General features: G+C 48.4%; 1 protein-coding gene across 2 annotated transcripts in view; it reads right to left on the bottom strand.

The window, feature by feature from the left end:
• LOC309853960 (nuclear envelope pore membrane protein POM 121-like) overlaps window positions 1-21,888 on the bottom strand; it is a 58,057-nt gene that overhangs the window by 2,287 nt on the left and 33,882 nt on the right. For both annotated transcript variants that reach the window (XM_082712553.1, XM_082712552.1), the window contains 8 exons: window positions 20,601-20,772; window positions 6,416-6,507; window positions 5,506-5,579; window positions 4,939-5,063; window positions 4,715-4,817; window positions 4,293-4,499; window positions 1,809-3,434; window positions 238-360 (listed from right to left, as the gene is read on the bottom strand). In XM_082712553.1, the coding sequence (XP_082568679.1) occupies window positions 238-360; window positions 1,809-3,434; window positions 4,293-4,499; window positions 4,715-4,817; window positions 4,939-5,063; window positions 5,506-5,579; window positions 6,416-6,507; window positions 20,601-20,772 (2,522 nt within the window). The remainder of the gene's footprint in view (window positions 1-237; window positions 361-1,808; window positions 3,435-4,292; window positions 4,500-4,714; window positions 4,818-4,938; window positions 5,064-5,505; window positions 5,580-6,415; window positions 6,508-20,600; window positions 20,773-21,888) is intronic.

Raw genomic sequence — 21,888 nt, 5'->3', positions numbered from 1 at the left:
GAAAAACGCAGAATCCCCGATGACCCGCAAGCGAGCAGGAAGGCATTTCTACCGGCTTTCCGGTGGTCTGGAACATTTCCCTCCAACTCCCTTCTTGGGCTGTGCTGGCCCTCAAGCCAGGCCCCATCTTTCTTGTGCTTTCGGGCCTGACCTTTCCCAAGGGCCCCCAGAGCCAGGAACCTATCAAGCACCCCTCCCTCGCTGGTCACACCGGCGAGGAGGAGACCCGCTGCTTACCGAAAGGTCCGACGCCAACAAAGCCTTGGGTGGGTGTTGAGGATGCCCCAAAGGAGAGACCACTGCCCGACGTGCCCACCCCGGAGGCAGGGGTGTTCTGACCAAAGGTGGGTGTAGAGGTGCCTAGAACAGAGAGACCGCAGCAAACTAGCACCTAGGCTGGCGCACAGAGGTGCCCGCACTGGGTACTGAAGCCCGGGGGCTGTCCCCACAGGGCACCTCGGCCCTGGACCTCCGTGCGGGCTCACCCCAGTGGCGGGAACTGCTGCCCTCCCCACCTGCTACAGCCCGGCGAAAGCCCCGCAGTGCTGCCCTTTCTGCATTCGCGCGACCCCCAGAGCACGGGAGGGCCGCTCGGCAGACCCCCACCTTCCGGCCGGACCAGGTTACTTCCCTCTGACCCCGCCGAGTTCTGCAGCCTCTCCCGGCGCGCCCGCCCTCCAGAAACCTGAGCTTCCCACCAACACCGCCCCCCACCCGTGGGTCCGCTCGCCTTCCCCGACCACACCAGACTGCCTCTGCCCTTGCCACCAGAGGGCCACTGTCCAGTCCCGCCCCTGCCTCCCGACAGCCCTCAGGGCGGGCCTCCTCACTCCTGACCTTGCCATCTCCCTTCGGCCTCCACCCCTGCCCCGTCACCCCTGACAACCCCCAGGGGCCCTCCAAGTTCCCAGAGGGCCCCCAGGTCACGGAGCCCTCCCGCCCCAGCGTGCCCGTGTCCCCGCTGCGGGAACCTACTAAAGCGGACACAGGCGGGGTCTCCCCTGCCCTCCGTGTGCTCACGTGTGAACGCTGCTGAGGAATAACCTAGCCGCGTGGGCTGGCCTCACCTCAAATTCATAAACCCAGTTCTCCAGTGCTCAGAGCTTCCTGAAAATTCTACCAGAATCTCATTATGTTCTTTTTCCCACTCTCCCAAGCACTTCACGAGGCCCTCCCTCCCTGTACACACAGCTCCCCAGTCCAGTCCCTGGGACCCTCCCCCACATTTGAGAATAGAAACCACCAGAACGAGAACTTGTAAGTCCCCTTTTGCAGGGCAGATACAATCCCTTAATTCTTCTTCTGGAATTCTATAAGGACCTCCCTTCCTACTTAAAATCCAGATTTAACTCTGGCCCTGAATGACCCTCAACTCCGCCTGCCTCCCCACAGCATTTTGGATCATTTCCATTTTCAGATCCTCAAGTCACACTTTGCTTTTCTGTGTTCCTGAACGAGCAGAGCTTGCTCCTGCCCCGGGGCCTTTGCACGGCCTCTCCTGTGCCCAAAAAGTGCTCTCCCACACACACATACCCACCCACACTCCCAACCCTTGTGCACAACCCAGATGGAGACCTGGCTTAAATCTCAGAAGAGCCTGCCCTCCTTGACTCTCTGAAAAAAGCTCCTCCACAGCCACTCGTGACGTCCTGCCTTCTACCTGACGCTTCCTGCTCCCTCACCCTGTATTTAACCACTGACCATCAGCCTCGTCCCGGCCAGACTGGAAAGCTCTCTAAGTTAGGAAACTAACCCCGGCACTTAGGACGGCGCCTGCTGCGGCCGACCAGCGCCATTCCCGATCTTACCTCCGAACACAGGTTTGCTCTCAGGGGTGCTGCCCACACTGAAGGCAAAGGGTGTGCTCTGACTGGGTCCGCCCAACGTGCTCTGACTCGAGCCTCCTCCGAAAGGGGTCGTGCCGCTGGTGGTCCCACTCTGTCCTGTGCCAAAGTTGAACGTTCCGGAGGTGCCGGGGGTGGCCACGTTGATCCCGAAGCCCCCGCTGCCAGCCGGGCCGGCAGATCCTCCGAACGTGAAGGGTGACAGCGTCGTGCTGCCGAACACGGAGCTACCGGTCCCGCTGCTGGTGGTCTGGGTCGTAGCTCCAAAGCCGGAGGTGGTGGCCGCCCCAAAGGAGAACATAGGTGTGCTGCTGCCGAAGGCGGGCTGGGTGCTGGCGGGGGTGCCAAAGGCGGAGGCGGCAGGCTTCAAGCTGCCGAAACTGGACTGCGTGACGCCGCCAAAGGCAGGCTGGGCCGGGCCGGGCGCTGGGGTCGTGGCCGGAGTCGGGGCTGCAGAGTTCCCGAAAGTGAAAGAGCTGCCGAAGCTGGGGGCGAGGGCCGGCTTGGTGGCCCCCTGCTGCTGCCCGTCGGCAGCCCCGAACGCGGGCTGGGGGTTGGCCCCCGGGTACGAAGACAGCGCAGGCTTGGTGCTCGAGCCGAAGGGAATGTGGAAGGCCGGGGCGGCGGTGGCGGTGGTGAAGGTCGGCGCCGGCGGGCTGCTGGTGGCGGGCGCGGGCGTGGTGAGGCCGCCGCCAAACCCGCTGAAGGAGGCGGCGCTGCTGCTGCTGCTGGTGGCGGCAGCGGTCTGCACGGCTCCGGGCAGGGACTGGCCGAACGTGGTGACGGCCGTGGATGCGGGCGCGGCGGGTGGCTTGCCGAACTGGAAGATGGAGCCCGTGGCTGGGGTAAAGCTGGCCCCGGAGGCGGGGGGGGCCCCAAAGAGGAAAGGTGGGGCGGCGGAGGTGGTGGTGCTGGTCACGCTGCTCACGCCAAAGCTGAACACGGGCTTCGAAGCAGAGTCGGCCGATGTGCTGGCGGTGCTCGTGGGAGCCGCGGCTGAGGTGGCAGCGGCCTGGCCGGCGAAGAGAGGAACATTCCCGGCAGTGGCCGGGGCAGCGGTCTGACTGAAGGAGAAAGGAGCGGACAAGGGCGCAGATGCAGGGGACCCCATGCTGCCAAAGATAGGCTTGAACGTGGGCTGAGGGCTGCTGGCAGGTGCAGCGAGGGCAGAGCCGGAAGGTGCCGTGGTGGCGACCTTGGAGGGGCTGGACAGCAAGGGGTCCTCGTTCTCGCTTTTTGGCGGGACTCCAAAGATGGGCTTGAACATGGGGGATGCTGAGGACGCGCTGGGGGCTGTCGACACGGCGGGGTCAGCAGGTGCGGCGCCCAGCATTCCCAGCAGAAGACTCGGCTTAGGGGTGGGGGACGGGGCAGCCGGGGCTGGGGACGTGGCAGACATCTCCGCCTGAGGAGCCGGAGAGGACACGGCGGTGTCAGTGGCTGGTATTTGGGACGCAGCAGGCGTCAGCCCCAAGAAAGCGGCTGCAGATTTGGCGTCTGAGGAGGTGCCTGGAGGCCCTGACTGTGGAGAGCCAAGAGGGGCCAGAAGGCTGGGTGTCTTCGGAGGCGAAGGGGCCGCTGCCGTGGACTCTGGGAAAAAGAAAGAACGCGCATCCTGAATACCGCGACGGGCCGGCCCTCGGGGCTTCCGTGCCCAGGGCCGGGGGCTGGGTGGGGGCTGCCGAGTCAGGGGCTCCCTCCATACCAAAAACCCTTCAAGTCCCCGCACCCTAAAACTAAGGTGCCGTTCACTATTTCCACCCTTCACAGATCATAAGGTACTGGGAAAATATTTGGCTTCAATGGACAATCGATGTGTGGACTCTATGGAAAATCCAAACACCTAGACTCATGTCCAGTGAAATCCCTTACTCGCCCGAGAACGGTTTAGCGCATTTGCCCACCGCAGGCGGGACGTGGAGCACGTAGCTGTGGACCCTCTCAGGGAGAGGCCGAGGCCTGGCACAGCCCGCTGCGTGCCCAAGTGCGCCCAGAGGAGTGTGCGCACATGCGGTGCCGTGACCAACGCCCGGACACCTCGAGGGAAAAGGACTGTGTCCTCTCGTGCCTGTGGTCGGAAAGGCCCCTACCCGTGTGAGCCCGTTTCCATTTCAGAGAGCCTCGCGCCTCGCAAGCTGTTACCCGCGTGTTACCCAAGATGACCGCAAGGCTCAGAGCAGCTCAGGAAGCGAAGAATTTCAAAGCATGAGCCACGTGGGCCCCGTGACAGCCACGACGAGGCTGCCGACCCCAGCCTGAAGCGCGGCAGCCCCTTCCTGCGAGCTCGCCCATCAGACTTCAGAAGCTCTTGGGCGTGCACCAGCTCGGGACCGGTGAGCCCCACGGGCTCCAGCTCCCCCAGGTTTCCAGGGGCTGGCGGGCGCGCGACTGCTGCTTCGAGGGAAACTGAGCCGTGTCCTGTGCGGCAGGGGGGGCTCGCCCACTCACCTGGGGAAGGCGGCAGGCTGGCGGAACTCTGCATCTTCTTCAAGCTCTCCAGCAGCGGGTTGGTGCTTGGGGCGGGGGTGGGGGCGGCGGCCGGGGCGGCGGCCGCGGCGGCGGTGGTCCCAGCAGCAGTCCCAGCAGCGGGCAGGGTAAGCGTCAGAGAAGGCTGAGTGGTAGGGGGCTTCTCGGTGACACAGTTTGAGGCAGCATCTAAAGGAAGGAAGACCGCGTTTGGCAATTTTCTCCCAGGGGTACACCACGGAGCCTGGGGTGTTCGGGGCCTCAGCATCTGCTTATCTGGAAATCCCTCTCCAGTGCCGGTGCTCACGGTTCTCCTGATTCTACTGAGGACCCAAAAGGATTTCTCCGATGAGAAGGACCCAAATAAAACCCTCCGGAGCGTGGAGCTGGTCGCTCTTCCTTACCGGTCCCTTCCGCCAAGGCCTTGTTAAACCACCGCAGCGAAGCTCTCTTTTCCAGTTCGAGGTCCTCGGCGGTGATGGAGTAGCCAAGCTGGGGAGGAGGGGGCTGCCAGAGACAAAGACGAGGGGCCTGTCAGAGAAGCTGGAGGAAGCCTGCATCCGGCTTCCTAGAGCTCGCGATCGCGGTGCTGGGGAGGGCAGGTGTGGACGGACAAGCAGAGCCCTACCAGCGTCAGCCGGGCCCCTCGCCGCGAGGGCAGCAGCTGAACCTTCCGCTTGCGCTGCCCTGAGCTGCCAGGTGTGGGCGGGGAGCTCCACGAGTTCTGTGCTTTCCACGTGGTCGTATCTGCAGCTGAAGCAACAAACGAGGGCGTGTATTCTTCCTTTTCTCTTCCAGCAATGGCTGGGTTTGTCTACCCACCGGTTCTACACACCGCAACTTCTCTGGGTCCCTCTGAAAGGTTCTATCTTCCATGGTTGGGGTCTTGGGTACTGTTCCAACATTATTTTAGACAGGAGGGCCCCCAACACAGGCAGACAAGCGCTTACTACTGGATGGGCACCACCTCGGCCGCCTGCAGTTTGCTGCACCTCTGCTGACCGCCAGCCCCCAGTCACGCCGGACTGCGGTGGAGACCTGCCCGGGCCACAGACTACAAGACAGGCTCTTTCCGCTCTGTGCCTACCAGGCCCTACACGCAGCGGTGCTCATCGTGTGCTTCCGGACAGGCGGCGGGCTGCACACCCTTCAGACGCTCCCCCCGCGAGCCACTCCCGCACGCTTCTCAACCTACCTCTCTCTCCCTGGGCCTCCGTGTCTGCTGCCAGCGGCGTCGAAGAACCGGAGCGACGAGAAAGCTCATCTTCTCTGCGGACGGAAGAGGCACAGGTGTGCTCAGAAACACCTCCTGACTCGGGGCACGTGGCCGGCTCAGTGGGCTAAGCATCTGCCTTTGGCTCAGGTCATGGTCCCAGGGTCCTGAGATGGAGCCCTGCGTAGGGCCCTCTGCTCAGCAGGGAGCCTGCTTTTCCCTCTCCCCAAACCCCTGCTTGTGATCTCTCTCTCACTCTCTCAAAATAAATAAAAGTAAAATCTTAAAAAAAAAAAAAAAAAAAAAAAAAAACCAAAAAACTCCTCCCCACAGAATACTGGGCAACTTCTTACACCCTCCTAACTACCAACCAGCCAAAGTCCAGACCATCATAATTTAAGATTGCAGTATGACAAGACAAAAAATTTAAGAAATCAAAAGAAAATTCCTACAAGCCAAAGGGAGCCAGTTCATGGATGCCACGGAGAAACCTCTTACAGGAGGCACAACGCAGCAACCTTTAAAACCTGACTTAAAACTGCCAAGCCCTGAGAGATGTCACATATCTGACCCCAAGAGCAGCGTTCTAATTGACTTCTGGTGCCTAGAGGGTCAGCTGCAATCTAGAACGTGGCCTCCCCTGCCCCTGACGTAACTCACTCTGCTCCCTGTGCTGGCTGTGGCCTCCCTGCACAGCCGGGCTGCTCGGACTGTGGGATGAGGAAGAGCCTGAGCCTCTAGGGTCAGCACGAAAAACCGTAGAGACGAGAGCCGCTCAGGCAGGTACTTCTCACTGTCCTTCTAGATGGCAATGTGATTCTCCAACTCACAGCCGCAGGAAGCCTAAGAGCCAAGCCCGTGTCCCTTGGTTCCGCGAGTCAGGACTCCTTACCTTACTTTCTTGGCCGGCCTCTCTGGTGTCTGGGAGCGGGACGAGGCGGGGCTAGATAAGGGGGAGGAGCTGCGCCCACTTCTCTTCCAAAGCTGAAAGGTACACAGTGACACGACTGAGCCTACGGACAGTGTAACTCTGCCTATCAAGTCTCCTTTTCAGCGACCTACACATTTCTTTACAGGGAGCGTGACCGGCTCAGGTGGCGGACAGTGCGACCCTTAACCTCGGGGTTGTGGGGTCAAGCCCCATGCGGCGTACAGAGATTACTCAAAAATAAAATCCTGGAAAAAAAGCCCAAAAAACATTTGTGAAGGAAAGCGAGCTGCCAGTAATAACTACGGGGGGAATAATGTGAACAGGTACGGGAAAGCTTGGCAGTCAGCACGTAAGCGGGGAGCACGCTTTCCGCACACACTAGAAACTGGAACGTGCCATTCCGTCATGGTTTAGCGCCACGACGCATAGAAGTTTATAGTATCTCAGAAATGATAAAACTAAGAAACTTTTCCAAACCTCCGCCCAAAACTCTATCACAATGAAGATAAGCCAGTAATCTAGTCCTACTTCGGTTAAATTTTCAGTTTTACTCCAACTTTATTTTTTTTTTAAAAATGTGCTACCAAGACATGTATGACTTTTGCAGCACCTGTGATGTTTCCCGTTACATGACAATGGTTCAGACCCCCCGTCTCTTCTACCAGGCAGTCCCGATAACAATGACGGTCTGTTCCCACCCTCCCTCCCCTCCTGCAAAGCGGCCTCGCGGCAAAGTAACCGACAGAAAGCACCCGCACGAAGCTCTCTGTCTTTAGCCTAATCACAGCAGCACGGAGCTATCACTGTAGACATTTTTCTCACTGAGGAGCTTCTGGTGATTTCTTAAGTCCACAACAGTTACATCATGTGAGGGGCCGCTGGCTGGCTCAGCTGGCGGAGTGTCCAGCTCTCAGTTTTGGCTCTCATGATTTCAGGTTGTGAGATGGAACCCCGTGCTCTGTGGGGCGTCTGCCTGGGAGTCTCCCCCCCACCCCCTTGCACGTGCACTCTAAAATAAATCTAAACAAAAACAAAAACCTCTCTCTGTAAAAGGACTGGCAGGAAGCAAGGACACTCTACTGTATACCCTTTGTACCGTCTCAACTTTCAACCACACTAACATTCCCATATACAGAAAAACCTATGCGGGCAGGAAATAAAATATCCCCGAACCAAACAGAAACCATAAAATGAAAAGCAAATGATTTCAGTTAAGTCACCATCTTTACCTGTAAACACGGGAGTCCTGCAAGTCCACGGAAGTATAAGGAACATTACCAAGTGAAAAGTAAGCAAGAGATAGAACAAGTCATAAAAAAAAAAAAAGAGTTAATCGATGTACCTAGCAGTCAACTTAATTCCGCACTGTGATTCACTTTTTAATTAGCCAAGAACCACTTCAGAGAGGTTCCATACTTTACACTTGACGATGGAAGACGAGCAAGCGCGCTCCGTCACCAGGAAATGGCAACGTGGAGAAGGGACAGGAGAGTTCACAAGCTGACCGCGATCAACTGAAAGGGAGCAGAGGTGTCTACACAGGAGCCCGGGGGAGAGACGATGGCACGCTGGTTGGAAGAATCGGTAGAGGAGGAAGGGGACGTCGAGGAGCCTTTCACGACTCCCCAAACAGCACCCGAAGAAAGACAAGCCGCACGGGCTTGCGATGGGACAGACCCATCACCCCACAGCAGGAAAAGAATGAGGAAGGGAAGGCTCCAGGAAGGAATCAGAGATGACAAATGTCCTCGTCTGGCTGATACAGAGAACATGTGAAGGAGCAACGGGGGACACAGAGCGCCGAGCTGGGGTCTGACGTGCTGGAGGTGAAAGGAACTATTCCGACTTTGGAAAATGACGAGTCTCATTAGCACACAGAGAGGCCAGCGCCGCGCACACAGAGGTCAGAGGCCAGCTCACTTCCGCTGTAACTGGTTCCCGTCCAACATGTGCTCTGATTTTACAATTTCGAAGCCAGAGCTCCTAGCACGGGCCGCCGCAGACCCGGCTATTTCCTAGGGTTCCTCCGCAAGAACACTCCGAGTCAAAGATCTCTGCTACCACCTGCGCCGAATGTAAGGGCTGTCGCCTTTGCTGGTTACTGGAGATAATCACTACACGCCAACACGTTTGTTTCAAAGAGAAGCTTTAACATGAACTTTCATATAACGTCATCTCCTCTCCCAAAACCTACTTCCGGGAACTTATCACATATGCAAATACCACACGCGAACAGGGAACTGGAAACTCCTGAGAACACGGAACAGCAGTTAGTAGCGGGGCTGCAATTCCTACGGGAGGTCACAGGCTCCACCATCAGTGAGGGCGCTTATCACAAACCCTGACCCTCTTTCAGGAACAGCCATGTCCTTCTAGAGCAACATTCCCGCTGGGGACAAGCAGCAAACACTGGAGAAGATGCGGCCTACACGTGTGAAAGCGGGGCAGTGCCAGGGAAGAGCTACCAGGCCAGGGGGACATCATGGAGACAAGGGGAGAGGAGCCAAGGGCTGAGCCCCCACGTTTAGGTCCCCTTTTCCTCTCCTGGTGACTGCCAATTCCAAAAGGAGAAGCTGCAGTTGAGAGGCTGAGAGAAGCTTCTGGCAGTCTCACGTGGTTGCAAAGACAACGAATTCAGGGCTTTCCAAAGTACAGGGGCCTTACCATGATCTAAAGCTTCTGGTTGGGATCCTCAAGGCTCCGAACAGGGACAGAGGGAAATCAGAAATGAACCAGCCCTCACCAGAACTGACCGCCAACTCAGAATCAGGTCAAGTCCTCCCACACAGAAGTCCTCAGCTCCTATCCTAGCTATTGCCAGAGGCGAGATAAAAAAGCTAAACCTCTCTGGAGAAAGATACCATCATTCAGAGCTTCAAGTCATTACCGCATTTTTCCCCCCAATGTCTGACAGAGGAATACACAGCAGCAACAAAAATCAAATATATAAGAAAGTAACATTTAACCAATAACCCAGAAGAAGAAAGCAGACATCAGAAGACACAGAAGATTCAAATATCGGAATTACTGAATAAGACTTTAGAAGAACTGTTATTATAATAATTTAAATAACAATATGGAGAATCCTGGCAGACAAACGGTTAACTCTAAGAAGGATAACAGTAATGATTTAAGAATGCAATGGGTAGGCTGAAATAGCACAGAGCTAAAGGAAATTGGTAGACTAGACAACGGAAGAAATGGGGGGCGGGTACAAAACGATGGGAAACAAAGACAGACACAGGACAAAAGGAAAAGGTTTAACGTGTACTGGAACACTGAGAGAGGGGAGAAAATAGGGCAACATCTGAAGAGAAAATGACCTCAAAACAGTCAAAAGACCTTAAGCCACATGACATACCCCAAGGAATATAAGGCATATTAACCATTAGGTGAGCACTTAATGAAAATTTTTTTCTCAAGTGAAGTTGAAACACATACCAAAAGCGAACATACGCTGGGCCATAGAGCAAATGTATTTCAAGGATTGATAGAAGCACGTCCTGTGAACTAGTGGAATTTAACTAAAAAACCAGTAACAGAAAGATAACAAAACAATTAACTGTTTTGAAATTAAGCACTGTACTTCTAAGTACAGAAATCAAAAAACAACTGGAAATGGAAACCAGAAAGTATTTGATCTGAATGAAATTGAAAAATACTTCTATTTCAAGAATGGGATGTCGAGAAGGCTTATGAGAAATGTATAACCTTTAAGATATAGGTATGTGTTTGTGTGTTAGAAAAGGGAAAAGGCTGAAAAGACCCAGTGACCTAAGAATCTGGATAAAAAAATCAGAAAGAGGGATGCCTGGGTGGCTCAGTCGGTTAAGCATCTGCCTTCAGCTCAGCTCAGGATCCGACCCTCCCAGGATCAAGTCTTATATCTGGCTCCTTGCTCAGCAGGGAGTCGGCTTCCTCCTCTACCTGCTGCTCTCCCTCCTTACGCTCTCTTTCTATCTGACAAATAAATAAATAAAATCAAAAAAAGAAAAAAGGGGCGCCTGGGTGGCTCAGTGGGTTAAAGCCTCTGCCTTCGGCTCAGGTCATGATCCCAGGGTCCTGGGATGGAGCCCTGCATCGGGCTCTCTGCTCAGCCAGGAGCCTGCTTCCTCCTCTCTCTCTGCCAGCCTCTATGCCTACATGTGATCTCTGTCAAATAAATAAATAAAAATCTTAAAAAAAAAAAAAAAAGAAAAGAAAAGAAAAAAAAACTGCTTGGGTAGCTCAGTTGGTTAAGCACCCGACTCCTGATTTCAAGTTCAGGTCTCAATCTCTGTGTCATGAGTTCAAGCCCCACAGTTCCATGCTGGTCATGGAGCCTACTTAAAAAAAAAAAAAAAAAATTAAAAAAAGAAGGAAATAGTATGTAGAAGGCCAGAAATTAAATATATAGAAAAACATGTAATAGAGTGACTCCCTAAAATTGGTTATCTGATGACACAACCTTGAAAAAGGAATTTCCTTAATCCAATAAAGACTATCTACCCAAAATCTACATCAGGGCACTTGATGGTACAGTTAAGTGGCTGACTCTTGGTTTTGGCGCAGCTTGTGATCTCAGGGTCAAGGGATCGAGCCCCATGTTGGGCTCCATGCTCAGCTTGGAGTCTGCTTGAGACTTTCTTTCCCTCCCTCCACCCCCAGCCCATGTACTCTCTCTAAATCTTAAAACAACAACAACAACAACAAAACCAATCGTAAGACTCCTGTATCAAACAGTATATATAACAGGATATGTGGAGAGCACTCCCTCTGAGATCAAGGAAAACAAAGATGTTTGTGATCACTTCTATTCAACATCATATTTCAGATCTTAACCAAATACATTAAGGCATAAAACAATATGAGAACAGTGAGAGAAAAGAGCTGTCATTGTAGACAACATGACGTACATACAAATAGCCTAAAGAATATATGAGTGCCTGGGTGGCTCAGTTGGTTGAGCCACTCCCTTCGCCTCAGGTCATGATCCCGGAGTCCTGGGATGGAGTCCTGCATCGGGCTGCCTGCTCCATGGGGAGTCTGCTTCTCCCTTGACTCTCACCTCTTTCATGCACACACTCTCTCTCTCTCAAATAAATAAAATTTTAAAAATACATATATACAGATGAGGGGCACCTGGGTGGCTCAGTGGGTTTAAGCCTCTGCCTTTGGCTCAGGTCATGATCTCAGGGTCCTGGGATCAAGTCCCACATCGGGCTCTCTGCTCACCAAGGAGCCTGCTTCCCCGCCCCCTCTGCCTGCCTCTCTGCCTACTTGTGATCTGTCAAATAAATAAATAAAATCTTAAAAATATATATATACAGATGAATGTTACAGAATTTAGCAAATTTTCTGAATATGATAATCAGTAGTATTTGAATATATCAGCAAAAGATTTTAATAAACCACTTATAATAGCATCAAAAGATATATCTAGGGAAATGTTTAATATGTAAAACCATTACACAGAGCAGTTAAAGATGATGTAAATAAGTGAAAGATATACAATGTTCATGGATTGGAAGATTCAATGACATTTGTAAAAATGTCATTTCTCTTCAAAATAACTTGTAGATTAAAGGCAATCTTAATATCTCAGCAAGTGGCCGTTCTTTCTTTTAGCAGAAATCAATGAGTTGATTCTAAACTTACAGAGAAATGCAAAGGGTCAAGAGCCAAGACAATTCTGAAGAGGAATGAAACAAAGTTGGATAACTTATCCTACTACACATCAAAACTAAAAGACTGTGTGGGACAGCTCAGAAAAAAAAGATATAGGGCAGAAAAACAGACCAATGGAACACAACAAAATCTAGAAATGGATCCACATATATATACTTAAATTATAACTAAGGCAGTACCACACAGCAACAGGAAAAGGATGATCCAATATTTCAATAAATGTTGCTAAGTCAAGTGGACATTTCAACGGAAAAACGCTAATTTGTTTTTTTAATGATTTTTATTTATTTATTTGAAAGATCAGAAGTAGTCAGAGAGGCAGGCAGAGAGAGAGAGAGGAGGAAGCAGGCTCCCCGCTGAGCAGAGAGCCTGATGCAGGGCTCGATCCCAGGACCCTGAGACCATGACCTGAGCCGAAGGCAGAGGCTTTAACCCACTGAGCCACCCAGGCGCCCCGGAAAAACGCTAATTTTGATGGCCACTTCCCACCATATACAAAAATCAACAACAAAGAATAAAGCTTCTAAAAGGTAGCATATCATCATCATGACTTTAGGTAGACAAAGAGTTCCTAAACAGTGCACACGAAACATTAGCCATAGGCGTAAAGAAAAGAAATTGAAGTGGTGAGACACAGAATAAGAGAATGATTTGTTGTAACACATACTACTTACAGAGAGCTTGTATCTAGAATATATAAAGAATTTCTATAAATCAGTGACAAAAAGACAAACAATAGAAAAGGGCCAAGAAACCTGAATAGGCACTTCATGAAAAAGGAAATATAAACGGCTAATGAACAGCTCCTACCTCCAGCTCATTCGCAATCAGCAATTATAATCACACGTAACCACCACAGGGAAAACTGCATGCCCACTGACGGGGGTAATCAGAGCGACTGGCAACGTCAAGGGTTAGTGAGGGTGTGTAACCACACGAACAAAATCTCACACTGCACTGGGAAGACAATCACCTGAAATGTAACTTTATTTTATTTTATTTTTATTTATTTAGGAGACTCCAGGATTGTGACCTGAGCTAAAGGCAGACACTTAACCAACTGAGCCACCCGGGTGCCCCTGAAATGTAACTTTAAAAAATGTCTCAACAACATCTACTACAACTGGGCATCACACATACTTCACATATACGCACCAAAGAACTTAATATAAGAACATCCAGAGCAACATTACGCATTATACCTCAAAACTGGAAACCCAATGTCCAACAGCAGGAGGAAAAACTTAATTATGGTATATTCCTACAAAGAAAATGAAAGCCTTATTGCTACATGCAACAACCTGGATGAGTCTCACAAGGAAAACAGCTGAGTGAGAGAAGCCAAACACAAAAGAAAGTGTATCCTGGTCGCCATTGATGTAAAGTTTAAAAATATTCTTAAATATTTTTAAAATAGTGCTACTACTGGGGCACCTGCATGCCCCAGTGGGTTAAGCCTCTGCTTTTAGCTCAGATTGTGATCTCAGGGTCCTGGGATTGAGCCCCCACATCGGGCTCTCTGCTCAGCGGGGAGCCTGCTTCCCCCTTTCTACCTACTTGTGATCTCTCTGTCAGATAAATAAAATCTTAAAAAATAAATAAATAAAATAAATAATAATATTAAAAAAAAATCAGTGCTACTACTCAAGAAGGAATAGGTATGGGGGGACTTCTGGGTGTTAAAAATTATTTATTACTTGGGACGCCTGGGTGGCTCAGTTGGTTAAGCGGCTGCCTTCGGCTCAGGTCATGATCCCAGCATCCTGGGATCGAGTCCCACATCGGGCTCCTTGCTCTGCAGGGAGCCTGCTTCTCCCTCTGACTCTTCCTTCCACTCTGTCTGCCTGTGCTCGCTCTCATTCACTCTCTCTCTGACAAATAAATAAATAAAATCTTTAAAAAAAAAAAAAAAAAAAAAAGTACTCAGTTTAAAAAAAAAAAAAAATTATTTATTACTTGACCTGGGTGGTAGTTAAATGGAGACACACACTTTAGCTATTTGTTTTTCTACATTATACTCTAATTAAAATAACAAAACAAAAACTATAGATCTGACACAAAATGCTATGCAATATATGATTAAAAAAAGAGACAAAAGAGCATGTATGTGCTGATCCCGTTGGGTAACACACACCAAAAATTCTGTGTATTATCTGTGGTCACATACCTAGTATGAATGTCAACAACAGGTACCTATGGGACAGAAGCAGGGACAGCCAGGACAGGGGAATCTTATTTTACTTAACAGCTAGCTATACTTACAAACTTTCTGAAATCAGGAAAGGTACCACCGGCAGCACATGTCATAAATTCCAACAAGCAGAGTACAAAGTAAAAGGCTTCCCTTCTACCTCAACCTCAAACCTTATTTCCCAGTTTCTAACAAAATCTATCAAAATTACTCTATGCACATTAAAAAAAAATCAAAGAAATCTGGAAGCACAAGTACCAGAGGACACTATACACACAGCTCTGCACCTTGCTTTGGCTCTATTAAGCTACTTATTCTGACAGTTACACAGTACTGCAACTTACAGAAATACTGTCAACCAGCCCCCTGAAAAGGTACATTTACATGGTGTCCGAGTTTCTATTATTAAAATGTTACAGCCAACATCCTCGTGTATGCTTCTGAGGGTATGTACAGAATTAATTCATAAGGAGCAGACCTGCTGGGTCAAAAGGCACATGCATCGCAAGGGCCCATGCATCGCTAATACTGGTACTTACTGCCACACTGCTCTCCAGGGGATTGTACCAATGGACACTCCCATCAGCAACGCACAAGAAGCCCGTTTTTGCAAATACTTTTATGGTTTTTATTTCACATCTAAATCTTTAGTTCATTTGGAATATGTTTCTCGAATATATGAAAATCGGCCCCAACTCACTCTGAAGAGACACAAATATGGGGCGCCTGGGGGGCTCAGTGGCTTAAACGTCTGACTCAATCTCAGCTCAGGTCATGGAATCCCGCCCTGCATCAGGCTCTGTGCTTGCCAGAGTCTGCTTGAGATTTTCTCTCTCCCCCTCTGCTCCCCAACCCCCCGTGTGCACATGCTCTCCAAATAAACAAATAAAATCACACACACACACACACACACACACACACACACACACACACACACTGCTCCTCACCTAGCTCGTAAAAACCCAAAGCCATGACAACCTGATCTACTGGTGTGGCGGCGGTCAGTCGTATGATGCTAACGGGAATGCCAACGGTACATCCTCTGAGGAGGGAATTTAACAGTATCTAGCTAAACCGTATACGCATCTAACTGCTGGCCAGGGAAATCTGTATTTCAGGCAATCTATCCAAGAAGTGTAATGGCCATAGAGGGAAAAGATAGGAATTAAGGCATTCTCTGCAGGACAAGGTCACAGCAGAAAACGGAAAAAGCCCAGTGTTGATCAACAGAGGACAGGAGTAACTGCAGTTACTATACAGGAAAGATGAAGCGAGCCTCAAACTTGTACGTCCTGCTGCCTCACACAGACATTGATCTGTTTAGAGTTTTAAGAAAAAAAGACAGTGGAAGGACAACTGAAAAGTAATTAAAAATAGGAAGGGAACAATGTGGAGTAGAAAGAGGCTGAAATTGTGGACTTCTCTGAGTATATTTTTTTTCTCATATGTTCTCTTTGGAACAATTTTTATTTTACTTATATTCATTTACATTTGTTCACTTACATTATTTATTCTTATTTTTTAAAATGGAGGCTCCATGCCGGGCAGGGAGCCCAAAGTGGGGCTTGAAGTCACAACCCTCAGATCAAGACCAGCTGACATCAAGTCAGGTGCTTATCCAACCAAGCCATCCAGGTGCCCCGGCACAACTTTTTTTTTTACGGTTTTAGTTATACAATTTTTCTTTTTAACAGATTTTATTTTAAAGTAATCTCTACACCCAGTGTGGGCTTGGAACTCACATTAAGATCAAGAGTCACATTATACACTGACCAAAACAGCCATGTACCCCTTTTCTTTGGAACAATTAAAGTATTTTATTTTACATACTTAAAAACAAACTATTTAAAGAAAAAGAAAACCCCAAAACATTAAAATATAGTGGACAGATAGATCTTAATGTATATCAAGTTGGTGGTATACCCAACTGAGAACAGTGAATTCATGTCAACCTAAAACACGTTATTTTGACTGTATCAAAAATAATTCCTTTTTTTATGGGGCACCTGGGTGGTTCAGTGGGTTAAAGCCTCTGCCTTAGGCTCAGGTCATGATCCCAGGGGCCTGGGATGGAGCCCCTCATCAGGCTTTCTGCTCAGCAGGGAACCTGTTTCCTCCTCTCTCTCTGCCTGCCTCTCTGCCTACTTGTGATCTCTGTCTGTCAAATAAATAAATAAAATCTTAAAAAAAAAAATTCCTTTTTTTAAAAAAAAGATTTATTTATTTGACACAGATAGAGAGAGAGAGAAGGAACACAAGCAGGGGGAGAGGGAGAAACAGGCTTCCCACCAAGGAGGGAGCCCAATGTGGGACTCAATCCCAGGACCCTAGGATCATGACCTCAGCTGAAGGCAGACACCTAACAGCTGACCCACCCAGGCGCCCTCAAAAATAATTCTTAAGCCGGTTCGTAATTTTACTGTTTATAATGCACTGATACCATTATTTTCAAATTTGTTTACTGGGGCCAGTCAAATAAGTGGTTATGAAGCAACACTTTTTGTGTAAGAATACCTAAAAACGAGGGGCACCAGAATGGTTCAGTTGGTTAAGTGTAAAGCTCTTGATTTCAGCAGAGGTCATGATTTCGGGGTGGTGAGATGGAGCTCCACATCGGGCTTTGCACTCAGTGCAGTGTCTACTCAAGATTCTCTCTCTCCCTCTGCCCCTCCCCCTGCTGGCACCTTCTCTGAAAGAAATGAAATCTTAAAACAAAAATGTAAAATCAAAGAAATTATGTAAAAAGTTCTGTATCCTAAATCTAAACTTGAAATATCAATACGAACTAATGACTAGAGTTTTCTCTTTCTAGAGATGTGGGTAATCTTAACTCCCTAGAATTCACTGTAGTCTACAAAGATCATTTCCAACTGAAAAAAAAACCAAGGTCACTTGAACAAATAGCCACCTTCAATTTCAGTTGGAAATGTACAAGATAATTTTTTTTTTTTAAAGCTAAAGAGCAACAAAGTTATTTATCAAAAACTACCTGGGTCAAAACAAAAGGATACAGGAGCCAATTTTAAAGGGCTCCCACTTGCCAAAGGTGGAAAACTTTGTGCCTCAAAGTGATAGGTCTATACAAATTCAGAGGTTCTTAAAGATAATCACAAGAGCAAAAACCTCACTGGTCACTTCCGGAGTTGACTCTGGCATCAGCGCCTTCTCATTATCCAGTCACTCCCACAGGTAGGGCATATTCTTCTGTACAGAGTTTCAGTTAATAAATGCAGAGGAAATGACAGGATAGATTATTACCATTTTGTAACCCAGTAAAACCATGGACCTAGAAAGATGATAAATGGCTGCTAAAATCATCAAATAAAAAACGGAAAAACCGGGGCGCCTGGGTGGCTCAGTGGGTTAAAGCCTCTGTCTTCAGCTCAGGTCTTGATCTCAGGGTCCTGGGATAGGGCCCCACATTGGGCTCTCTGCTCAGTGGGGAGCCTGCTTCCCACCCCGCACTGCCTGCTTGTGATCTCTGTCAAATGAATGAATAAAACCTTAAAAAAAAAAAAAGAGAGAGAGAGAAAACAGAAAAATTACAACAGAAGAATCTGACTTAAACTGCTGAGCCCAGGGATCATTACCAACCTCACAAGATGGAGGCAGCCGGACCTCATGTGCTCCTGCTGTGATGCAATCATAGGTATGCAATGTTCTGGCAAAATAACTGAACTTGAACCTAATCAAGCCTCAGGACTGAACTTCCCATTTATATGGAACATACGGGATCATGTACATGTTAAAATGATGCCATGACGATGGAAACAACCTAGAATGTGGGAAATTCTACAGAATGATCCAGTTTTTTCAAAGGAAGAAAAAAATAGTAGTAGTATAGATTGAAAGAGTCTAAGAGACATAGGAACCAAATGGAAAGAATTGATGTTTAGTCCCTCACTCAAACAAAGGAACTATAATAAGATCGTTTGGGATAACAGGCAATCTGAATACAGGGAGATATTAACGAATATTAAGGAGGGGCACCTGGGTGCCTCAGATGGTTGGGCATCTGCCTTCGGCTAGGGTTATAATCTCTGGGTCCGGGGATCGAGCCCCATGTCGGGCTCCCAGCTGAGCAGGGAGTCTGCTTCTCCCCTGCTAGTACTGTCTCTCTCTCAAATGAATTAAAAGAAAAACCCCCAAAACAAATATTAAGGAATTACTATTGTTTAAGAGGAATAATGCCACCCTGGTTATTAATGTTTACAAAAAGTTTTAAAATACACTGAAGTCCTATAGATGAAACGAGAGGTTTGTAATTTGCTATAAAACACAAGGACAAACACCGTGTGGGGGCAGACTGAGGGAACAAGACAGACAGAATGCTGGTAACTAACCAGTGAAGCTAGAGGGCGATCCATGAGTTCCCTCCCTTTCCTGTCGTGTACACCTGAAATCTGACCTAATAAAACCACATTGTTAAGAACAGATGAGCACAGTTGTACTTCAAGTTTTACTGCACTTTGTAAATTTTGTTTTTAACAAACTGAGGGTCTGTAGCAAATCTACTTCAAGCCAAGTCTACTGATGCCATTTTCCTAACAGCATGCGCTCACTTCACGTCTCTATCTCACATTTCGGTTATGTGTTGTGGTATTTCCAACTTTTCATTACTCCCTTCGTGACGGTGACGTGATCTTTGATGCTACTTTTCTAACAGTGAAGCCACAAACCACACCCTTATACGGCAGCTGACTTAAACAAGTGCGCGTGCTCTGACCGCCCCGTTAACCGGCAGTGGTCCCGTCTCTCTCTCCCAGCCTCCCTATGCGCCAAGCTACTACAGTCTTGCAATGACACCAGTTAACAACCCTACAGTGGCCTCTTAATTGTTCAGCTGAAGGAAAGAGTCGCATGTCTCACACTTTAAATCAAAAGCTACAAATGAACAAGCTTAGTAAGGAAGGCAGATCAAAAGCTGAGACACGCTGAATGCCAGGCTTCTTGCACCCAACAGCCCGGCTGTGAATGCAAAGGAAAAGTTCTCGAAGGAAATGAAAAGTATTACCCTAACGAACACGATGAGTGGTAAGAAAGTGAGAAGGCCTTATTATTGACATGGAGAAAGTCTGAGTGGTCTGGGGAGAAGATCAAACCAGCCACACCATCGCCTTAAGCCAAAGCCTAAACCAGAGCAAGGCCTCACTCCTCAATTCCACGAAAGCGGAGAGCTGAGGAGGAGCTAGCAGAGGCTGACGCAGTGAGAGGTTTTGGGAAGAAGCCGTCCCTACAACAAGGGAGATGTAGAAGCTGGAGGTCATCCAGAAGATCTAGCTAAAATCACTCACGAAGGGGACAAGGCCAAACAAAATTTCGAAAGAAAGAGCCTATTCTGGAAAACGACGCCATCTAGGACCTTCATAACTACAGAGAAGTCAGTGTCTGGCCTCAAAGCTTCAAAGGTCAGGCCGACTCTTGTTAGGGGCTAATGCCACCAGTGACTTGAAGATGAAGCCAGTACTCACTCACCATTCTGAAAATCCTAGAGCCCTTCAGAATTATTCTCAGTCTGCCTGCTGTGGTGGTTGTTCCCACTGGTCGGGCTCAGGCCTTCAACTTTCGTTCATGTTATTGTAAAAGCCTTTTGGATTACCTTATCTCAAGTTTTCTCCCCTCAAATCTCTTCCTCCGTGAATTTTTTTTTTTCTTTGCTACTATATATAGGGTACCACTTACTAACATGCATTATAAGGACTATCTTTTCAAGCATTACCTTCAATCTTTATAATAATCCTTGGGAAATGAGAAAAGGAAAGTTGAAGTGATGTACCAGCCTGAGGCCCTATAAGCTACTAAGTGTCAAAGCCAAAATCTGAATCCAAGTCTGTCTGGCAGCAAAGCTTGCTCTGTTTGTTCCTAGGCCATACTATATCCTCTTTCTAAGAAAGAACTGCCATTTTTTCTACAAAAGAATTTTTAAAAATTTACAATATTTTAAAAACTTTCAATTCTCAATGATGACAGGATGAATTTTTTTTATGATCCAGTGCAATCGGACTGAATCTATCTTTTCGATCAAATTAATACCATTTATTGAATTACTCATTTCTTGACCATTTATCTGCAATCCTGGCTGTTTTGTATCCGCTGTCCCCACCTGCTCCGGGTTACTTTCTGGGCTTTCTATCCCATTCCCTGAGTCTAAGTTATCACTCCAGGGTTTGCATCTTCTGTTAGCTCAGAGCTCATCCCAGTATCTGAGAGGTGGAACGTGGTTAGTAAACACAGGCTCATCAGTTAATGCTCGGAACATCCTTCTCCCACATCACAAGAAGAACGTACCTGAGAGAAACCTCGAGTCGAACTGTAAGAACTGGTAATGGCATTGCGGCTGGAGCTAGGGATGCCACCTGTGTATGTGCTTGTCAAGGAGCTCACGGAAGAGGTGCGAGATCTCTTATTCGAGTGGTCATCGGAGCTCTGGGAATTAAGACCTCTCTTCAGAGAGCCAGGTCTGACAAAAGAGAAAAGAGAAAAAGACAGTGAATGTGTCATTGAAGGCAGCATTCTTTAAAGCCTTCATCCATGGTCGCAAGATATTTCTTAAATAAACTTAATTAAAAAGGATAAAGCTCTTAATGCTATTGCTACCACTTCAGCTCAATATCTCAGACAAAGTCAGGAAGGGAAAGCTAAATATTTAAATGTATTTAAGAAATTAAATGCATGACTCCACTTACACAATATTCTAGGAAAAAAAACCCTCACACTAATCTACAATGACAAAAAGCACATCAGTGGATGCCTGGGGCTAGGGGCAGGACTGCAGGAAGGTGTTACTAAGGGGCATGGGGCAACTCTGAGGTGACTGTTAGGTTTATTACTTTTGCTATGGCAATGATTTAACAGGTGTATACATGACAGAACTTATCTAGACTGTACACTTTAAAAAGGCAGTTTTTTATAAAGTCAATTGTACCTCAATAAACCTACTAGAAAAATCAGAGTTAAGAGGAACCAACCAATTTTTCTAAGCTTCCAACCTAAACAATCTTTCCTGTAGAAGTCCTCCAACCTTTGTTACAATGTAGACAACTCACTTTCTCCTACAGTGAGGACCATCAACCACAGATTCTTACACTGGATGAAAATGTATTTCCTCTAACTTCCACCTATGGGTCTAAACCAAACAAATGTTAGCCTTTTCTTCATGCAACTGGTTAAGGCTGCATGAAGCTCTTGCAATGGTTTTTGGTAACCATTATCCCTCCCCCCTCATTTCCTCATTCCCCTGGAGACTTCTCTCTCTTGGTTAATACCGTATACCCTCCAAGCCCACTCGTACACGGTCACCACCCTGTAACATCTTACAGTTGCTTCACTCGGAATGAACGTCAGGTTGTTTGTTGTCCCTTACAGCGCCAGCCATCGAACCAAGCACAACACTGCACAGACAACGAGGGCACAAGCGAGGACAGAAGGACCCCCCGCCTGCCCCATTCTGGTCTTTGTTCTGCTACCAGCACAGGCTGGGAGCACACCAGCTCTTTTGGCACACTCCTGACTCAATAAGCATGTAAGTTACCTTAAGTCTTTTCACACAGACTTCCAAGACACTTTCCCTTTCATC

The sequence above is a fragment of the Mustela nivalis genome, assembly GCF_964662115.1.
Source record: "Mustela nivalis genome assembly, chromosome: 19".
Taxonomy (NCBI): Eukaryota; Metazoa; Chordata; class Mammalia; order Carnivora; family Mustelidae; genus Mustela; species Mustela nivalis.
Note: the sequence above shows the minus strand (reverse complement) of the source record. Positions and strands in the feature narration are given on the sequence as shown.